This window comes from Oryctolagus cuniculus, chromosome 4 (assembly GCF_964237555.1).
Source record: "Oryctolagus cuniculus chromosome 4, mOryCun1.1, whole genome shotgun sequence".
Lineage (NCBI taxonomy): Eukaryota > Metazoa > Chordata > Mammalia > Lagomorpha > Leporidae > Oryctolagus > Oryctolagus cuniculus.
In genome coordinates this window covers 55,122,669-55,144,169 of record NC_091435.1, presented here as the reverse complement: position 1 = coordinate 55,144,169, position 21,501 = coordinate 55,122,669, and the positions used below count along the sequence as shown (strand labels likewise).

Genomic DNA, 21,501 nt, shown 5'->3' with positions numbered 1-21,501 from the left:
CACTCTCCTCTCTCAGACTCTGGTGGCTTTGCAACCACGTGTCCTGGGGATGATCCCTTGTATCTTCTCCGAAAGATCAGAAACCTCAGGAGGACTTCTGCCCTATTTTCCCAGAGGGGAAAGCAGCCACGCCAGAGGGAGGTCTCACCAAAAGAAATCTCTGCGTCAGGCAGCTTCTTCTGCATCGTGGATGTGGTTTAAAAATAAAAGATTTGAGGTTCCTGCACCATGGTGCACGCATTTGTTTATTTCTCATTGCAGCAACAAGATAAACACGTATAATCCCATGCCCAACAAGTTACAAATGGTAGGAATCCCAAGAACCTTGAACATTCATATAAGGTAAATTAAACAATTATTTCTCTTAGTATGGGCACCAGACTTTAGATGGCATGGGAAACATCACCCTAGCCTGTAAAGACCACGTTGTACATGATGTGCAAAATGAACTTATCACCCAAAGTATTTTCAAAGCTAAAATGAAACACTTAAATTAAATGCTTTTAACAAAGTTGGAACTGCAAATAGTACACTGAGAGCCATCCTCAGTGGCTATTCTCCAAACTAAAGGAAAAGAAACAAAACCATGAACAAAGCCAATGGAAAAAAAGAGAAGGTTTATCTAGAAAGACTGGGTGTCCGCCCAAATCACATCTCTTCTTCTGATTCTTGTTCTCGTTCAACATTTTTCAGGAGTCCAACTTCCGAGGGACAGAGCCTCTTAAGCCTGGATTTAACAAACCTGAGGAGAAAGGAGAGCGTCTCTGATTAGATGATGTTGAAAAGAGAAATTCAGGGCAATATGCATCCATAGTGCAACAAACACTGGATGAGTTGTGCAAACAGAGAGGCAATCCAAAAATGAAAACCACTTTTTTTCATCTGGCTTTGGAGCTACCTGAAAAATCTTTTTATTAGATGAACAGACAAAGCATGGTTTTGGAATCTGTGACATGATTGTTTCATGAAACATCAGAAGATAACTTTAATTGTTTCTAAAACAAACAAGGGGATCTCTGAGCTGGGACAAATCCAAATGGAATCAAAATCTGTTGAATTTCTCCATGAAATCCCCCCAGCAGCGCATGGCAAAAAGCTGCCCTCTTCTATAAACGAAGTGCAGGAAGCGGTCGCCTTGCCTGGGTTTGGCAGCCTAAGTCAAGCCCTGCCTATGTCAGGTCTGGTTCAACCTCCGCCCCTTCCTGCCCCCTTTTGTGCTTTTGTGCAAGGCACAGGCTGCTCAACCACACATGATGGCTCTGCTCATGATGGATTAAAATGTCCAGAGAAGTGCCCTCTGCCCTCTCATATGACTGTTTTCATAGGTCGAAATCTGTAGTTTTGGAGAAAGCTGCAATTATAATTTTCGGCACTGAACAGTGTGAAGTTTCTTTGTGGTGGTGGAAGCGCATCAGGCTCTCCACTTCTCTGATATGACAAAAAAAAAAAAAAAAGAGTATGTTATAGGAACTAAGTGAAGCTTTTTCTGTGTGTGATCATCATAAAGACTTTGTACCCTGACCATACTGATAAAACAGAGTTAGCTTCCAGAAATACAGAGGAATATGCAAACAAACTTTATAAGCCAAACCACCAAATTCATTCTCCTTTTATGAAAAATTTCACCTGACTATTTGCATTTCCTCCCTTATTTTCTGCCTTCCTTTATCTTCTGATGAAGTTCTGCTTCTTCCTATCAATATGCCATGCCTTCACTTGTGCTCTGTATACCAATAGAATATAAGCTTCGTAAGAGCAAGGACTTCCTCTTAGTTATGGCCCTACCCCCAGGGGAGTCTGTACCATGTGGAGTAGATAATAGTGATTCCACACATATTTGATAATCAGTGACCTTTGGAGCAATCTGCTAAATAGTTCACACTAATCCCCTATTCATAGAGGCTAATTCTTCAACCCACTTTTAACTCAGCCTTAACTCTCTCCATTAAACAACTGAACAGTTCCAATAACATCTGTTGATTCAAGAGCCTAAGGAAATTGCCTTGATTATTAACGGATATTGATGTTGCTCCCAAAGTCCCCAACTCTTTGAATGACTGTTCTTGGGAAAGGCTAATACTCTTTTTTTTTTTTCATTTTCAATTCTCTTTATATACAGAAGATCAGTTTAGCATACATTAAGTAAAGATTTCAACAGTTTGCTCCCACACAGAAACATAAAGTGAAAAATAATAGATGATTTTTTAAATGATGATGAAATCAGATCAGACCTATTGTCATGTTTAATCCCAGTGAGAGTCAAGTTGGGAATTGCTAATTTCTTCTTTTTTTTTTTTAACAGAAGATCAGTTTAGTATACATTAAGTAAAGATTTCAACAGTTTGCACCCCCATAGAAACACAAAGTGAAATATACTGTTTGAGTACTCGTTATAGCATTAAGCCTCAATGTAGAGCACATTAAGGACAGAGATCCTACATGAGGAGTAAGTGCACAGTGACTCCTGTTGTTGACTTTACAAATTGACACTCCTGTTTATGGCATCAATAATCTCCCTATGCACCAGTCATGAGTTTCCAAGGCTATGGAAGCCCCTTGAGTTCTCCGACTCTTATCTTGCTTAGACAAGGTCATAGTCAAAGTGGAGGTTCTCTCCCCCCTTCAGAGAAAGGTACCTCCTTCTTTGAAGACCTGTTCTTTCCACTGCGATCTCACTCACAGAGATCTTTCATTTAGGTTTTTTTTTTTTTTAATCACACATTATTTCCACATTGCACAAGTTCAACACATTCAGGATGAAATGAATTGATGAATTAATAAATTAGTTTCATTCCAGATGACTTTGGTGTAAAATAAAACAAAGACATGGCTGCTTATTCCAAATTAATAGCTAAGGCAGAGAGACCCTAGGGATTTCTCATGCTCCCCATTCCTCCTCTCTGGTACCTGCTGTTGCTATGAGCCATCAAGCTAAGACATGCTCAGATATCTTAACCAGGCTCTGTCTGCCATATGTAGTTCTAAATATGTGCACATGCAGAAATGGCCACTTGAGGCAGACTGAGAGATAGGGTTATGGAGAAGAAGTGCAAACAACTGCTATTTACTAGAATGAGGAAAATACCAGGAAGTACGGTCAGGGTATATGCACTTTTGCTCTCATGTGTTCTCTTCAATGAATGTGAGAAAGAGTAGAACCAATGGGTATAACCTCCAGGAAAAAAAATCACATGCTTGAAACTTGGGTATCTTTATTTTGACTTTCAAAACAGCTCACAAGAGTCATTGCTTGGAAAATCTACCTGTAAATGGGTAATATTTGCCTACCCACAGAGAGGGGCTTTTGAAATAATTCTGTGCAACAGTGGTGTTTAAATGTGAGATACAGTAAAACACATAGTAAGATTTTCAAATAGGTCTCACCCATGAACTACTATAATCAAGCCTATAGACATGGCACTGGCACTGGACAAAGCAATCTTCTAACCACTATTCTGGAAAACTGAGAAGTACAGCTTCATTTTGCAGAGATGCTGGGAGCAATATTCTCATAACCCAGCTATGTTTCCATGGTGATCTTTGTATTATATCAGACAAGTTCTGAGATAATGTTCTGACAATTCCTCACTTGGAGATGAGTTACAAACCATTCCACAGTCAAATCCTGACCAACAGATTTTCATGGCTCCTTATCCTGACCATACCTGCCACATGACCTCACTGTAAGATAGTACTAAATCTTCCTATTGTTTAAGCTACTGCTTAAATCCTATCAAAATGTGTCAGAAAATTGAACTCTTGATCTTAACTTTTGGAGGGTAACATCAAAACTGAGAAGAATATGATACATGATTTCCATGCAAACAAAACCTATAGTTAAGTAGCTCTGAAACACAGATCTATTAAAATAGCAAATCTTTATTGAGCAGCTTATACATGTTAGGCAGTGTGCCAAGAAGTGTGGGGAAAAGGAAAAGGGTCTTTTTCTCATGGAGGCACAAACTAGCTAGCAGATAAGCCTACCACACATGAGCTAACAGTCAACATCACATGTCTGTTGGAGAAGAGCAAGGGCAAGAGGAATTGCAGCACTTTCTGGAAGAGATATGCATTTCATGCGGCTATACCAGGTAAGGGATCTGCCTGGTCACAAAGATGAGGTGACACATGGAAGGTTAAAGGGAGAGGTTGAAAAATCAAAGTGGAGTTTCCAGTTTCTACAGAACTGGAAGTAGTAAAGGGGCTCATTAGGGGTCTGAAGTTTTTTGAAACAGGAAGAGACTATAGTCTTCTTTTGGCTCTGGAAGGGAGCTGACATGAGGTACAGTGTTTCCTTGAATGCTGGCACTCTTCTTGGAGGCAGCCCAGCCCCTAAGGAGATGAGGCCCCGATGTCAGCCTAGAACAACAGGGGAAGAAGTCAAGTTCACTCAGTGTTAGAGCCTGCCTTGACAGTGAGCTCATGCACACGCTTTGGGGGGATGGGTTAGAACTAACAGATCAGTCAATGAGAAGGTGGAGTTTCCCAGCTCTCAAAGCGCTTACACACGTACAGAAGGAGACAATTGCAGATCAAAGTGGGCTTATCCAAAGCCTAACACAGACATCTGGGACCTAGACAAGGAAACAGTTTGCTCACTCAGAGCCCTGGCTGCAAAACTACTTCAGCATTGCAGCAGAGAGCAGGATGAGTGGGGTGGGGCCCACGTCTAGAGAGAAGACAAGAAATCTGGTTCCTGCACAGGCTGAGACTTCTCTGGATCTGGAAGCAGCTACTGTATCCTAGGAATCCAGAGAAGGTGTTAGATGAGTAGCATCAAATACAGCAGCTGCTATGCATACATGAGTATGGCTATTTAAGTTACTTAAAATTAACATGGCACCAACCATACTTCAGGTGCTCTCTAGCTAGCAGCTGCCATATGAACACTGTAAATACAGAATTCTGTGAATATAGAATATTCCAATCAGTTCTGCAGTCTGAAGGATGAGGTTCTGCAGCCTTCATGCCTGGAAACTGGGATCAGCAAAGTGAAGCGAGGTTTGGCACCAGCTACCTTAGAGAGAGAAGTTGTGAGCCTCCTTTTTTATTCCTGTTCATCCTTCAAGCTACAGCTTATTTTTCTGTTGTGAGGAGCCTTTTCTGGGCTGTAACATGATTTGTTCTACTTGTTTCCACTTACTGCCCTACATTTAAATTGTCTGTATCTGTAATTTAATACTGACACTAGGACTAAAAATTCTTCATGGGCATAGTCTATAGTTCATTCTTTTTTTTTTTTAATACCAAAAAGTAGAAGGAACAAGACAATAACATTTGTTGAGCATTCTGTCTTAAGAAATGTAAATGCATGGTCTCATTTAGTCATTATTATTATCCACATTTTGCAGACAAAATCAAGACTTAAAATGCCATTAAGTAATCGGCCTTAAGTCAGACAGCTGATAAGTAGCAGGGCAGCCGCTACATGGCTCCTCACTTGCTTATGAAATGTTATACTAGGATCCTTGTTAAAAAAAAACTGTATTATTCAACCAAATCTTATTTTTTTAGAAATACTAGAGTCAATGTCAATCGGTCAGGTGCTCGAATTTAACAGGACAGACACAAGTTTGATTTTTTTTTTAAATCCCAAGTTTAAAAGGTGATGCCCTGGAGTTGAAGGATGCCCAGGTGAGAGCCACCAACCTTGCTGGCTCCAAGCTGAAAAGCCTTTCACTCGTCCTTGTTTCCAAAATGACCACCGCGGCTGAGGGGATGGCCAAGTAAGGTCAGCAACATCGCAGGCAGAACTGTAAATTTCCTGTTAGAGTTGCCACCTGCCTTTACCTGGCCAGCTCCCCTCCCAGGCCAGCTAGGTGATGGAAGTCAACAGGGTGCCTTCCCCAAGGAGGTTCACACCTCCCCTTAGGATGTACCCCATGTGAAGAGATAGGTAGGTCTGGGCTTCATAACTGACAAGGCCTTAAAGCCCACCAGATTAATACCAGGCACCTTTTGTCAGTTTCTATTTGCCTCTCAATCAGAAAACTTAGTCGTGGCTTAGACAGCACCTTTCTTAGGTCCCCTAGTAATGACTCTGTCCTTTGTTCTAGACCCTGTCTAGCTTACTTGGGGCCTCAATCCTTTGTAATCATAGCCTCTACTCTAACATCAATGGCTCTTCTCCAGACCTGTGTGTACTGATAGTCCTCTCCCCCACTTAATGTTGTATGATTGTTCAGGATTTTCTCCACAGACAAACCCATCTACCCGCAAAAGATGAGTGGCTTTTCTCCCGGTCTTGGTTGGGATCAGATTTAAACCACATCCATCGACAGTCTTCACAAGAGACCAGAGACCCACTCATTTCCTTTCCTCTCTGAAATCCTCTCATTACCTGGTTAATGCCACTCTTAGGATCATTGGTTGCTATTCTCACCCTGTCTTTTATACTACAGTTTCTGTTTAAGTATTTACAGGAGGTGATAATGGAACAAACCAAGGCCTTCAGCAACCAGGCAGTCAACCAAATGCTGCTACAGGGATATACTCGGCTCCCCACCCAGGAGACAGTGGCTTGAGACATCGCCCCATGCCAGCAAAGAGTACCTCGTTGCCCCACGTCAGCAGGAAATAGCTCTAAAGACAGATCATTGTCCCTCTACCCATCCTGGACGTTTGGGGCTAATGTAATCCCATACAAATCCTGCTTTATAAAAAAACAAAAGGGGAGAATGTTAGGAAAATGGCGCAGCCTTATCTATGGTGCAATCTACACCCTGGACATCATCCTAGACTCTAGCCCCCGCTGTCATTGCTGGAAGCTGGGTAGCCACTTGGCACAACCACCGAAGTCAAGCTCCAACCCCATCCTAATGGGATTCACTGCTCCTACTTCCCTGCTTGCCCCCCAGCAAAGTTTTAAAAGGACCTGTCCCTGAACACGTGGCTCTCTAGCTTTCCATCTCCTGATCTCTCTCAAAGTATCTCTGGATTTCTCTTTTATCCTCTCCTTCTTCCTCTTTTCCTTCTTCATCCCTTCCCTCCAGTCTGAAGGGTTTCCCCCAATAAACCTTTTCCCTTAAAAAAAATGGTGAGATATATATGCCTGGATTAATGGAGGACTCACTGCAAGTGTCTGGGCAAACCATTCAGAAGAGGAAATGACAAAGGCAAAGCCGTAGAGGCACAGGGGAGTGTGCTGAAGGGTAATGGATAGGTCCCAGGCACAGCAAAGACACTGTTGAGCTATCCCAAATTTAACCTAGCACATATTCTTTATCCTGGGAATTTCTAGGTTTGTGGGTAATCTTCTGATATGTTACCCTTTCTTATGGGAGATAAAGGATGAAATTTTATTTTTAATTTGAAGTTTCACACTATTGAATCTTCATGATCATATACCAAAGAATAGAACAACAACAGCAAAAAAACACTAACTTACCATGTGATAAAAGCATAATTCATTCCAATGATGGTGAGGGCTAATAGGTAATGCCAACAAAAGCACATGGTGAGAAACAGAGCGTTTTCATGATCTGTCAGATCCCATGAAGGATGTCCACCAAGGGGGTAAAGGACAAAACCCAGCTGTAATTTAAAACAAAAAAAGCACATGTTGAAATAACAAACGCATTCCCAAAGAGCACACACTTCAAAATACTGTGTTCCAAGGTAAATGGTAACTAAGATAATTCCAATTAGCTGAGATATCACAGATAAAACACTAGGTTTTCCTGCCTGTATTAGTAATCTACACGTTTACCAAGTCATATTTATGAAAAAAAATTTAGAAGGATATTTGCTTATACAACTTTCAAAGTATAAATAGCGATCATTTCTGGGGATGGATGGACTTTCAGGGAGTATCTTAGGTTTCCACATTGTGCAGTTTCGGTCTGTTATTTTGAAATTAGGATCCAAAAGGTTTTAAAGTAAATAAATGTCGGGGCTGGTGCTGTGGTGTAGTGGGTAAAGCCACCGCCTGCAGTGCCGGTATCCCGCATGGGCACCAGTTTGAGACCCCGCTGCTCCACTTCTGATCCAGCTCTCTGCTATGTCCTGGGAAAGCAGTAGAAGGGACCCCTGCACCCATGTGAGAGACCAGGAAGCAATTCCTGGCTCCTGGCTTCGGATTGGTCCAGCTCCGGCTGTTGTGGCCATTTGGGGAGTGAACCAGCGGATAGAAGACCTCTTTCTGCCTCTCCTTCTCTCTCTGTGTAATTCTTTCAAATAAATAAATAAATAAATCTTTAAATAAATAAATGTGTACACCTAACAATAGATTCAGTGCTGAAAGACTGAAAAAGCTTTTCCCCTAAGATCAGGAGCAAAACAATGATGTCTGCTTTCACCATTTGTATTCAGTATTGTACTGGAAATTCCAGCTAGAGTAATTAGGCAAGAAAAATGAAAGTCATTTATATTAGAAAGGAAGAAATAAAACTATCTTTATTCATAAGTAGCATGATCTAATATATAGAAAATCCTAAATAATTCATTTTTTAAAGATTCATTTATTTGAATAAAATAAATTTATTTATTATAAATAAATTAATGAGTTTTCCCCCCATAACTTCCCTCCCACCGGCAAACCATCCCATCTCCCACTCCATCTCCCATCCCATTCTTCATTAAGATTCATTTTAATTATCTTTATATAGAGAAGATCAACTTAATATACACTAAGTAAAGATTTCAACAGTATGCACCCGCACAGACACACCAAGTATAAAGTACTGTTTGAGTACTAGTTTTACCGTTAATTCGCATAGTACAATACATTAAGGACAGAAATCCTACATGGGGAGTAAGTGCATAGTGACTACCGTTGTTGATTTAACAATTGACACTCTTATTTATGACGTCAGTAATCACCCTAGGCTCTTGTCATGAGCTGCCAAGGCTATGGAAGCCTCTTGAGTTCACAGACGCTGACCTTATTTAGATAAGGCCATAGTCAAAAGTCAAAGTGGAAGTTCTCTCCTCCCTTCAGAGAAAGGCACCTCCTTCTTTGATAGCCCATTCTTTCCACTGGGATCTTACTCGCAGAGACCTTTCATTTAGTTTGTTGTTTTTTTTTTTTTTTTTTTTTAATTTTGCCACAGTGTCTTGGCTGTCCATGCTTGAAATACTCTCATGGGCTTTTTAGCCAGATCTGAATGCCTTAAGGGCTGATTCTGAGACCAGAGTGCTGTTTAGGGCATCTGCCATTCTATGACTCTGCTGTGTATCCCGCTTCTGATGTTGGATCGTTCTCTCCTTTTGAATTCTACCAGTTATTATTAGCAGAAACTAGTCTTGTTTATGTGATCCCTTTGACACTTAATCCTATCTTTATGAACAATTATGAACTGAAACTGATCACTTTGACTAGTAAGATGGCATTGGTACATGCCACTTTGATGGGATTTGGAATCCCATGGCATGTTTCTAGCTCTACCATAGGTTAAGTCCTAGTGAGTGTGTGCTGAACTGTACAGCTCCTCCTCTCTTATTCCCACTCCTATTTTTAACAGGGACCAATTTTCAGTTAAATTTAAACACCTAAGAATAATGGTGTGTTAATTAAAGAGTTCAACCAATGGTATTAAGTAGAACAAGAAAATACTAAAAGAAATAAAATAGTAAGCTGTTCCTCGACAGGACAAGGGCTGCTCAAGTCATTGTTTCTCATAGTGTCCGTTTCACTTCTACAGGTTTCCTTTTAGGTACCACCCTCATATTAATGTACTATTATCTTCATTATCCTGATAAGAAAACTGAGTCATTGAGTGACTTGCCCATGAAAACACATCTAACAACTGAAATCTCACAGGAAAAACAAATTCAGTGTATACAGTTGAATGAAACTTCAATTATGTTTTGTTTGAAATGTCAAATAATCTTAGTAAATCAAGGAAAACTAAGATTTGCATCTCAATCATTTGTTCCCATTCCTGGATTCCCTTTATTTGAACGAAAAAAAAAAAAACCTATCATTTGTAGATGTTCTACCGTGTGCTGGGCACTTTGCCTCCACTCACGCACATAAACTTTACAATAAACCTCAACAAGCATTATGAGTCTCATGTTCCAAGGGAGAAGAAGAGAATTCAGGAACGTCTCCCATATTACAAAACTCCTGAATGACTAAAGGAAGATTCCAGACCAGGAATGTCAGGCTCTGAAAACACTTGGCTCTTTCTCAGACTCAATACTGATTTACCACCTGGCCCTTCCATATGGGGCAACAGGAAGGACAGAGTTCTGTTCTGAATAACAAGGTTGCTTGAATCATCTCAGAGGTTCTAATATGCTTTGAAAAGTCAGCACTGGAATTGAAGGTGGTCCTGTGAAGATTCGGTACTGTGTGACCCTTCAAACACAGATTACAGATTAGCAGCCCCTGAGTCACATTTAATTACATGTGTGCTTTTTTTTTTAATTTATTTTAGAGGTAGAGTTACAGAGAGAGAGACAGACAGACATAAAGGTCTTCCATCCATTTATTCACTCCCCAAATGGCCGCAACAGCCAGAGCTGGGCTGATCCAATGCCAGCTGCCTGGAGCTTCTTTCAGGTCTCCCACACAGGTGCAGGGGCCCAAGGACTTGAGCCATCTTCCACTTCTTTCCCAGGCCATAGCAGAGAGCTGGATTGGAAGAGGAGCAGCCAGGACACAAACCAGCATGCATGTGGGAGCCGGCACCACAGGTGGAGGCTTAGCCTACTACATGCTCTGGCTCCCACACATGTGCTTTGTCTGACACATTTCAAAAAATAATTCTAATGCCTCCACAACTCTTAAAATTTAGGGAATATCATACGAAAGTTCTACTTAAAAAAAAAAAAAAAAACAGGAATATCTGGTCAACATTAGGTATGTGTTCCCAGTGGCCAACACACATAGATGAATCATTCTCCATTGATTCATCACTCAGCTTACCTGCTCACCAAGTGGAGGGAGGCAGATCAAGATTTCCCTACTTCTGTGCTGGTCCTATGCATTTTATTTCTGAACCAATATCAGAGCTGTAAATCTTCTCAAAATATTACATTAGTTAAAAATAGCATAGGGCAAGCATTTGGCACAGCAGTAAGGTGCTGCTTGAGATGCCTGCATCCCACATCAGAATGCCTGGGTTCAAGTCCTGGCTTCATTTCCAATTCCAGCTTCCTGTTAACACACATATCCTCAAGTATTTAAGTCCCAGCCACCCATGTGAGAGACTCAGAATGAGTTCCAGGCTCCTGGCTTTTCCTGGCCCAATTCCAGCCTCTGTGGACATTTAGGGAATGAATCAGCAGATAGACGATATTTCTCTCTCTCTCTTTCTCTCTCTCTCTCTCTCTTTCTCTTCCCCTTTCAAATAAAAATAAATACTTTTTAATTAGCAGGATCCATTAAATAACTTCTTTATTCCCTTCTTTATATCCCAGGAGAGAGGTTGCATTTGCTGTCTAGTTCAGAGATATAAAAGTTAAGAAATGCCTGACTCTCGAACTCAAAAGGCTTCCATAGCCTTGGCAACTCATGACTAGAGCCTAGGGAGATTACTGACGCCATAAACAACAGTGTCAAATTGTTAGGTCAACAACAGGAGTCACTGTGTACTTACTTCTCATGTGGGATCTGTCCTTAATGTGGTGTCCAATGTGAAGTAATGCTATAACTAGTACTGAAACAGTATTTTACACTTTATGTTTCTGTGTGGGTGCAAACTGATGAAATCTTTACTTAATATATACTGAATTGATCTTCTGTATATAAAGAGAATCGAAAATGAATCTTGATGTGAATGGAATGGGAGAGGGAGCGGGAGATGGGAGGGGTGTGAGTGGGAGGGAAATTATGGGGGGGGGGCGTGAAGCCATTGTAATCCATAAACTGTACTTTGGAAATTTATATTTACGAAATAAAAAAAGAAAGAAAGAAATGCCTGACTCTGTCATTCCATCTCCAAACAGTGGCAAAGACATTTACTGTTGTAGCTTGGCCACCAACAGCTGGGGTCTCTACACTAGAACACAGCTACATTCTTCTAAAGGAATAACCTGTCAACTCCCCTGGCAGAAGGTGTGTCAGTCATTAAGTCCACACTCAGAAACCGCAGGCAGAGAATGCCACCTGGCTGGTTTGTCTTTTGCATTGGATATACTGGTGTTTTGCAACACTTCTTTTATACACTGCTAGGACAAGCTGTCTGTGAGGAACAAAATGAGCAGAGTCCAGGTCCCTGAAACTCTGAGAAGACAGGAGGAATGTCAAGGTCCTTGGTGCTCACTGTTCAGAATGATGAAAAGAAAAGAAAACTCAAGTCACATTGTCCATGCCCAGTTTAGTTTAGGGACCCAGCTGTTTAAGCTGGGGTGTCAGGATCAGATAGTCTGCCTCTCATGCCTCCTCTTACAGGAACTCACAGCAATTAATCCAGAAATCCTGTGGCAAGAAAGGGCCCTTGGAGGGAGAATGAGTTTAAGAAACCATGAACTAGCTCCCCAGTGCCAATGTTCTTCCAATGCCATCCACACAAGCTGTCCACCCCTACTTAGCAAGTGACTTATTCCAGCTCCCACAGCTAAAGATCAGCAGTTATGGATTAAATTGTTTCCTCCAACATGTTCAAGCCTTAACCTCCAGTTCCTCTGAATGTGCCTCAACTTGGAAATGGAACCTTTGCAGATGTAATCAACTTAAGGTTGATCAGAGTTGGCTCAAAATCCAGTGACTGAAGTTCTTACAACACGGCCACATAAAGACACAGGAACATAAAGACACAAAGGGAGAATATTGACTGAAAACAAGAGCAGAGATTAGACTTAAGCTGCCACAAATCAAAGGTTGTCAAGGATCATCGAAGCAGCCAGATCAGCAGGGCACACATTCTCCCTGTGGGCCACAGAAATGAACTAAGGCTGTCCACACCTTGGTTTCAGATTTCTGGCCTCTAGCACAGGGCAAGAACAAGTGTTTATTGTTCGAAGTCACCCGTTCATGGGGATCTGTTGTTATTGTAGCCCTAGAAAACCACTGCTGTAAGTCAAGATCAAAATACACACAAAGAAGTATCTTTTGGGCCGTAGCCGTGGCTAACTTGGCTAATCCTCTGCCTGCGGCGCCAGCACCCCGGGTTCTAGTCCCGGTTGGGGCGCCAGGTACTAGTCCCGGTTGCTCCTCTTCCAGTCCAGCTCTCTGTTGTGCCCCAGGAGGGAAGTGGAGGATGGCCCAAGTGCTTGGGTCCCTGCCCCCACATGAGAGACTGGGAGGAAACACCTGGCTCCTGGCTTCGGATCGGCGCAGCGCTGGTGGTGGCGGCTATTAGGGGAGTGAACCAATAGAAGGAAGACCTTTCTCTCTGTCTCTCTCACTGTCTATAACTCTCTCTGTGTCTCTGTCAAAAAAAACTTTTTTTAATTAAAAAAAAAAAAAAACCAACTTGCCCTCATTCTCTCCTGGCAGATTTCCCTGTCCTCTGTCCCTGGAATCAGCAGCCATCTGTGCAGGGCAGTAAGAGTTTGCAAGTTGTGAGTTCTAATCTTCTCAACAACACCCTGAACTATTATTTCTCTTTCACGGTTGAAGAGGCCTAAAGGCACAGAAGGCCTTGACTCTGGTGACTCATGTGATTAATACCAGTAAGGCAGAAGTGAGATCTAGGTCAGCCTCACCGGGAGGTCCAAGGACTTTTTATTACACATCATGTACACAACTGGTTTTTGTTTGTTTCTGGAGGTTTCCAACCAAAACCTTGCTCTGGTCGCCTCTATGAGTCATCATCAATTCTGCCAGTCAAATTTTCTGTTTTAGATCAGGAGAAGAGAAACTTTGCGTACTTCGCACTGCTAAAGCTCGCTGGAACCTCAGAACCTGACACTGAAAAGCTGAAGGTGTTGTTGAAGCTCATGAACAGAGGTGAGCCACGTGACCATGACGTGAAAGAGGAGAGCTGAAATTGCAAACTAAGGGCCAGAAGTTGCCACAACTCACGAAATCTTCACTGAAATATAAAGATCCCTTATAAAAGAAATCCTCCCTTTAAATAGAAAAATATGCACTTTCATCTGTTGTCCTAGTTTGTTTCTAACATACAAGTTCAAGAAAAACAAAGAAATTTGTTTTCTTGCTCTACCTTTTCTGCCAACTCCTTATGTTTTGATTAGCATAAGCTTCACTAGTAACACATTTCAAAGGTAAATAGTTATCTTCTCTAATAGGCAGCAAGCCAGTGGCCTGTTTCCCATACTTAACAGTCTGATTTCCCAGTGCCTCGTTGTGGAGAAGTGGGTTAAGCCACTGCCTGTGATGCCAGCATCCCATGTGCGATCTGGTTCGCATCCCAGCTGCTCCACTTCCAATCCAGCTCCCTGCTAATGTGCCTGGGAAAGCAGCAGAAAATGGCCCAAGGGCTTAGGCCCCTGTACCCCTGTAAAAGATTCGGATGACACTCCTGGTCCTGGCTTCAGCCTGACCCAGCCCTGGCTGTTGTGGCCATTTGGGGAATGAACTAGCAGACAGGAAAACCTCTCCCCTTCTCCCTCTTAAAAAAAAAAAAAAAAAGAAGAAAATTCTGATTTTCTGTTGTTTTACATCTTATTATCCAATCATTTATTTCAATACTATAATCCTAAGCATGTGTTTGAACTACCATATCTGATCTCAGACCACTACTGCTCAGTTGGACCTTTTTGCTAATTTAGAATGAACTTTTCATTTCCTTTTAAAAGCAAGACACTGCTATTGTGGTAGTCAGAGGGAATCTCCTGGTTGAGGAGAGGGGGAATTAATGGAGTTAGGAGATGCAGTGGAAGCAATTGTCCAAAACAAGGAGAAACGAAGAGAGTGGGAGCATTTTCCTCTTCTGACTGTCCTTAAGCCTTGGCCCTAATAAGGGTGGGTGGAAGTGAACTTTTGAAATATTCTCCCACACAGGACTTTTGTTTTCTCTTATACATTGCATTGTGCACCTGGATTATTAGAAAAACATTTTGACTGCTGTGTGGACCAGGAAAAAAACCAATTTTTATAGGCTGGAAGAGAAACTCCTCCTCCATTTGCATATTACCCAATTGTTTATGAATGAGTTATTAGTAGTCTAAGTACTTGCTTTGTTCAGTTCACATCTCCATACAAATGGTTCCAATAGTCCAGGTAACTGTTTAATCTATCCATAGTTTAAACACTGGTAGTAACCATAAATGAATAATTAGCAAAAGTAAAATAAAAATGGTGAAAGCAACAACAAAATATTGTTAGCTTAAGACAGTTCTGGCCGTAAACATTTTATACCATTTCAATCAAAAAAAAAAAAAATGGAAGCATAGTAAGCTCTTCTAAGTTTCTAGACACTTCTATGTCCAAGGAATATAAGAATGAGATGAGCTGCTATGGCTACCCCTTCACTTCCTGTCTGCGTGTGTTTGGGCTGGTATTAAATGCTCATTTTCATTAAGGCTCCAGACATTATTTAGGCTGATCACCAGTGAAAAGTAAAACTAGCCTAGACATATTGGTAGCTAAAAAATTTCTACATAATCACAGATTTATCCCCAAAGACTTTAACCTCACAGCTCTTCCTTTGAAAAGCTTTTGAGGAAATATGAAAATATTATTTCCCTGTCAAAAGGGGCATCGTTGAGCCAAGTGATTCTCAATTGAGATAACACCTCAGCTTCCTCCTTCAGAACCTAAATATTAATTGTGAACTGAACATTATTTAACTTAATTAATTCTGCTCTTATCTTTACAATTCTTTCCTTCAACTCTCCTTGGGTTTTCCCTGTTGATCCTACTTGTCTGTCTTTATTTGAATAATAAGCTCTTTAACAAACTCGATATAGTCAATCCATGTAGATTCCTGAATTCAATACAGAAAGGATATAGTATCTTTTCAAATGCATGGAACATCTACAAACACTGAAGGAAGCATCAAAATATTTCAAAAAGAACAAATTCTCGGATCACAAAAAAATAAGCTAAAAATGAGTAGTAAAAAGAAAAATAATATTTGGATAGACTGAAAGTAGGGGCTGGTGTTGGCAATGGTTAAGATGCTATTTGGGCCGGCGCCGCGGCTCACTAGGCTAATCCTCCGCCTAGCGGCGCCGGCACACCGGGTTCTAGTCCCGGTCGGGGCACCGGATTCTGTCCCGGTTGCCCTTCTTCCAGGCCAGCCCTCTGCTGTGGCCAGGGAGTGCAGTGGAGGATGGCCCAGGTGCTTGGGCCCTGCACCCCATGGGAGACCAGGAAAAGCACCTGGCTCCTGGCTCCTGCCATCGGATCAGCGCGGTGCGCCGGCCGCAGCGTGCTGGCCGCGGCGGCCATTGGAGGGTGAACCAACGGCAAAGGAAGACCTTTCTCTCTGTCTCTCTCTCTCACTGTCCACTCTGCCTGTCAAAAAAAAAAAAAAAAAAAAAAAAAAAAAGATGCTATTTGGACGCTCATATCCAAATCAGAGTGCCCGAGTACAAGTAGTCACTCTGCTCCCGACTTCAGCTTCCTGCTAATGTGCACCATGGGAGGCAGCAGGTGATGGCTCCCGTAGCTGGGTCCCTGCTACAATGCAGGAGACTCAGATTGAGTTCCTGACTCCTAGCTTTGTCCTGGACCAGCTCCAGCTGTTGTAGGCATTTGAGGACTGCACCAATGGTTGGGAGATCTCTCTCTGCTTCTATCTCCAATAAAAGTCCAATTCACAATAGCAAAGATATGGATGGTCCTTTAATTGATGACTGAATAAAGAAAACATATACATATATACATATATATATATATGATATAGTACTACTCAGTCATAAAAAGCATTTGGCATTTGCAACAAAATGAATGGAACTGGAAATCATTATGCTAAGTGATTTTAGGTTTTGAGGAGATGATAAATAACTTTTAAAAAACTTTTGTATATAAGCTGGTTAAATAGACCAATTATCTGTTTTATCACATTATGGGGTACTTGGAAAGATTTTTCTATATTTTTTTCCTTCAAAATAATTCTTGAACTTACTGTTTGTTGAATTCTTTTTTATTGGAGGATTAAGGCTATGATTATAAAGTAAAGTAAAAGTATATCATTGCAAAAATTAAAAGAAAAATAAGAAAGGAACAAAGAGGAAGGATAGGAGTGAGAGAGGGAAGGATGGTATGGTGAAAGTATCATTAGGTTCTTAAAACTGGATATATAGGGCCGGCACTATGGCACAGTGAGTTAAAGCTCTGGTCTACAGCATCAGCATCCCATATGGGCACCAGTTCGAGTCCTGACTACTCTACTTCCAATCCAGCTCTCTGTTGTGGCCTGGGAAAGCAATAGAAGATGACTCAAGTCCTTGGGCCCCTGCACCCATGTGGGAGACCTGTAAGAAGATCCAAGCTCCTGCCTGCAGATTGGCCCTGCTCCAGGCCATTATGGCCAATTGGGGAGTGAACCGGCAGATGGACTACCTCTCTCTCTGCCTCTACCTCTGTAACTCTTTGAGATAAATAAATAAAGCTTTAAAAATTAAAAATTAAAAAGCTGTATATAAGAAATATATGCGGCCGGCGCCGCGGCTCAGTAGGCTAATCCTCCGCCTTACGGCGCCGGCACACCAGTTCTAGTCCTGGTCGGGGCGCCGGATTCTGTCCCGATTGCCCCTCTTCCAGGCCAGCTCTCTGCTGTGGCCAGGGAGTGCAGTGAAGGATGGCCCAAGTACTTGGGCCCTGCACCCCCTGGGAGACCAGGAGAAGCACCTGGCTCCTGCCATCGGATCAGTGCGGTGCGTCGGCCGTGGCGGCCATTGGAGGGTGAACCAACGGCAAAGGAAGACCTTTCTCTCTGTCTCTCTCTCTCTCTCACTGTCCACTCTGCCTTTCAAAAAAAAAAAAAAAAAGAAAGAAAGAAATATTTGAAATGTGTTCCCTTTATATAAATAACAAATTAATAGTCTAAAATAATCTTGAATCTAGCCCCAGCTCCAACAGCCTTTCTAGTCTCCCACTTTTTTTTTTTTTTTGCAGATTTATTTATTTTTTTATTTGTAAGAGTTACAGAGAGAGAGAGAGAGAGAATGACAGAAAGAGAGGTCTTCTATCCACTGGTTCACTCCCCAAGTGGCTGCAGTGGCCAGGGCTGAACCAAGATGAAGCCAGGAGCCAGGAACCAGGAACTTCATCTGAGTCTTCTACATGGGTGGCAGGGGCCAAACATCTTCTGCTGCTTTCCCAGGCATATTAGCAGGGAGCTGGATTGGAAGTGGAGTAACCAGAACACGAAATGGCACCCATATAATATGGCCACATCACAGGTGGTGGCTTTGCCTGTGATGCCACTATGCAGCCACATCATTCCTACTGCCATTTTGACGATATTTCTCTATCCCTCATGTACCGGTATTTTCTTATCACTTCTCATCTTAAATGCAAATCCCTGAAATAGCTTCATTATCCCAAATCCTTGCTCTTTGATGACTAAAAAATCTGTTCTAAAAAGTCATCCCCTGACCGGCACTGTGGCTCACTAGGCTAATCCTCCGCCTGCGGCACCAGCACACCAGGTTCTAGTCCCGGTTGGGGCGCCGGATTCTGTCCCGGTTGCTCCTCTTCCAGGCCAGCTCTCTGCTGTGGCCAGGGAGTGCAGTGGAGGATGGCCCAAGTGCTTGGGACCTGCACCCACATGGGAGACCAGAAGAAGCACCTGGCTCCTGGCTTCGGATCAGTGCCGCGCACCGGCCACAACGCGCCAGCCATAGCGGCCACTTAGGGGGTGAACCAACAAGAAAAGGAAGACCTTTCTCTCTGTCTCTCTTTCTCTCTCTCACTGTCTAACTCTGCCTGTCGAAAAAATAAATAAATAAATAAAGTCATCCCCGAGGCTGGCATTGTGGTATCCTATATGGGTGCCAGTTGGAGTTCCAGCTGCTCTGCCTCCAATACAGCTCCCTGCTAATGAGCCTGGAAAAGCAGCAGAAAATGGCCCAAGTATCTGGGCCCCTGCACCCATGTGGGAGACCTGGATGGAGCTGCAGGTTCCTGGTTTCCACCTGGCCCAGCTCTGTCTATTTTAGCCATTTGGAAAGTGAAACATTGGGTGGAAGATATCTCTTTCTGTGTCACTATGCCTTTCAAATAAATAAATCTTAAAAACAAGTTTTCCTTGATTTGATCACATTCACTTTCCATCTTAACCTTTCTTTCTTTTTTTTTTTTTTTTTACTTGACAGATAAAGTTAGACAGTGAGAGAGAGAGACAGAGAGAAAGGCCTTCCCTCCATTGGTTCACCCCCCATATGGCCCCCATGGCCAGAGCTATGCAGATCCGAAGCCAGGAGCCAGGCACTTCCTCCTGGTCTCCCATGCGGGTGCAGGGCCCAAACACTTGGGCCATCCTCCACTGCCCTCCCGGGCCACAGCAGAGAGCTGGACTGAAAGAGGAGCAACCAGGACTAGAACCCGGCGCCCATATGGGATGCCGGCGCTGCAGGCGGAGGATTAGCCAAGTGAGCCATGGCGCCAGTCCTTAACCTTTCTTTACATCTATAAATATTATATTGGCTTATGATCTATCAGTCTATGAAATATACGTTCACTGATTGAAATTTATTATTTCAAAAACACATCCAGTCTAGAGTTGACAGCATAAAATGGAAAATAACCTAGGTTTTGAGGTCAATAAATACAGATTTAAGGGCCAGCACTGTGGCGTAGCAGATAAAGCTGCCACCTGCAGTGCCAGCATCCCATATGGGTGCCAGTTTGAGTCCCAGCTGCTTCACTTCTAATTTAATGCTGTGCACATGCACCTGGGAAAGCAGTGGAAGATGGTCTGAGTCCTTGGACCACTGCACCTTCGTGGGAGACCCAGAAAAAGCTCCTGGCTCCTGGCTTCAGATTGGCCCAGCTCCTGCAGTTGCAGCCATTTAAGGAGTGAACTAGCAGAAGGAAGATTCTCTCTTTCTCTCTCTGTTTCTCTGTAACTCTGCCTTTCAAACAAATAAATACAGATTTGGATCCCAGCTCCATTATTGCTTTAGCCTAGGATTGTCTCCATTAGGCTTCTTATTCCTAAATTAGAGATGATAATACCTAACTTCCAGGTTGTTGTACAGGCAAAATGAAACAATATGCATGCGAAAGTTTGGCACAGTGGCTGACATATAGTTGTTTCTCAATAAATAATAATTTCCTCCTTTTGCTGCCTTCCATGCATTTCTCAGTCTCAACACCCATTAGGCTGTAAGCTGCTTTATCTTCAGAAACTGCTTGTAACCAAAACCATGGGTTCAGAGGTCCCTCACCGTGCATATCCAGGTGTGCAATGAGAAGGTGCACACCACACTTCCAACCCAGCAGCTCTAACAATGCTCCCATGGGGCCCAAGGGACCAGTCAAAGAACCATGACCTCTCAAAGGCCTGTGCACTCACTACAAGTGGAACACTAAAGGCAGTCTCTAGGGTCTGGAGCAGAACGCTCCGTCAAATAGAAAAGCTACAGACAGAGACACAAATACATTAACTGGTGGCCCCAACTCACCTGCCAGAACCAGGTCCCCTGTAGCAGAATGAGACTAGACCGCAGCAGCTCCACAAGCACATTGTTCCGGGTCAGGAACTCCATGAAGGCAACAATAGCTGCCAACAAGACGGCCAAGAACAGCAGCTGATGCACAAAGATGTCTAGCATTTCCCGGCCGTGAGTGTGGTTGTAGAAGATGAAAGCTGGGGGAGGAGAAAACACAATGTGTCTTTTCTCAGTAGAACCAAGGACCACCCAATCTTTCTCAGTCTCTCTCTTGAGAATTTCCTACCCACAGTTGTCCAAAAAGAGCAGATGCCCACTACAGAAATGCAACTCTGGCACTTATAGTCCTCACGGTCTCTTCAGAATGCAACCTTGCAATGTAACCCCCTATTTCCCTCCCCAGCTGTTAGTCTCTCTTCCAACACATTATGACATTTTTCAACATAGTATACTTAAGAATTTTCTATGCAGGATGGGAAATAACAAGCCTGACAAGGCGGGGGAGCTGTGATTAAGGTGAACACACATAAATAAACCAAAGCCTTGCCTTGAGGAAGTCAGCCAGTTGGAGGAAGGAAATTCAGACATAACCATAAGGCGGGGCTTTCATGTGAAAGCTCCCAGGATGTGAGGCTCCCAGGAAGTGCACCTAACTGCATGGTTTCACTCCTTGGACAGATTCCATCCTCATCTTAATCCTTTCCACTTAAAGAGGAAAAGATGTTCACCTGAGATAATTAGAAACATGACATTGGTTCTTGGCATCCATCTCTTATTCAAGCCCTTGTTCTCAAAGAAAATGGAGCAAAAAGTCTTATCTTCAGATGTACAAGACAAGGGGAATAGCTACAAAGTGACTACCTTCTGATCACCCGGAACTTTTTAGTTTCATAATCAATTTCTTACTGGGTAATAAACAAAAACAATTAGCATTTATTTTCTTCCCAACCTCACCCAACAGTAACCTCTAAAAATTAGGACCTTACATTTTCATGTGACCAAATTTTTCAGACTCTACCTATCAGGTAATAGTAGAATTTTAACCATATCCGTATGAAAAAGGTTACTTAGTAGATGATGGAA

General features: G+C 42.5%; 1 protein-coding gene across 13 annotated transcripts in view; it reads right to left on the bottom strand.

Moving 5' to 3' along the window:
• Nucleotides 1-211: 211 nt before the first annotated feature.
• TMEM45A (transmembrane protein 45A) overlaps nt 212-21,501 on the bottom strand; it is a 107,661-nt gene continuing 86,371 nt past the window's right edge. For 8 of the 13 annotated variants that reach the window (XM_070071988.1, XM_051819148.2, XM_051819151.2 and 5 more), the window contains 3 exons: nt 20,431-20,615; nt 7,388-7,533; nt 676-4,359 (listed from right to left, as the gene is read on the bottom strand). In XM_070071988.1, coding sequence (XP_069928089.1) covers nt 4,209-4,359; nt 7,388-7,533; nt 20,431-20,615 — 482 coding nt within the window. In that variant the 3' untranslated portion in view covers nt 676-4,208. Of the gene's footprint in view, nt 4,360-7,387; nt 7,534-20,430; nt 20,616-21,501 lie in introns of all 13 variants that reach the window. The other 5 variants (XM_070071992.1, XM_070071989.1, XM_070071990.1 and 2 more) reach the window with 1 other exon arrangement.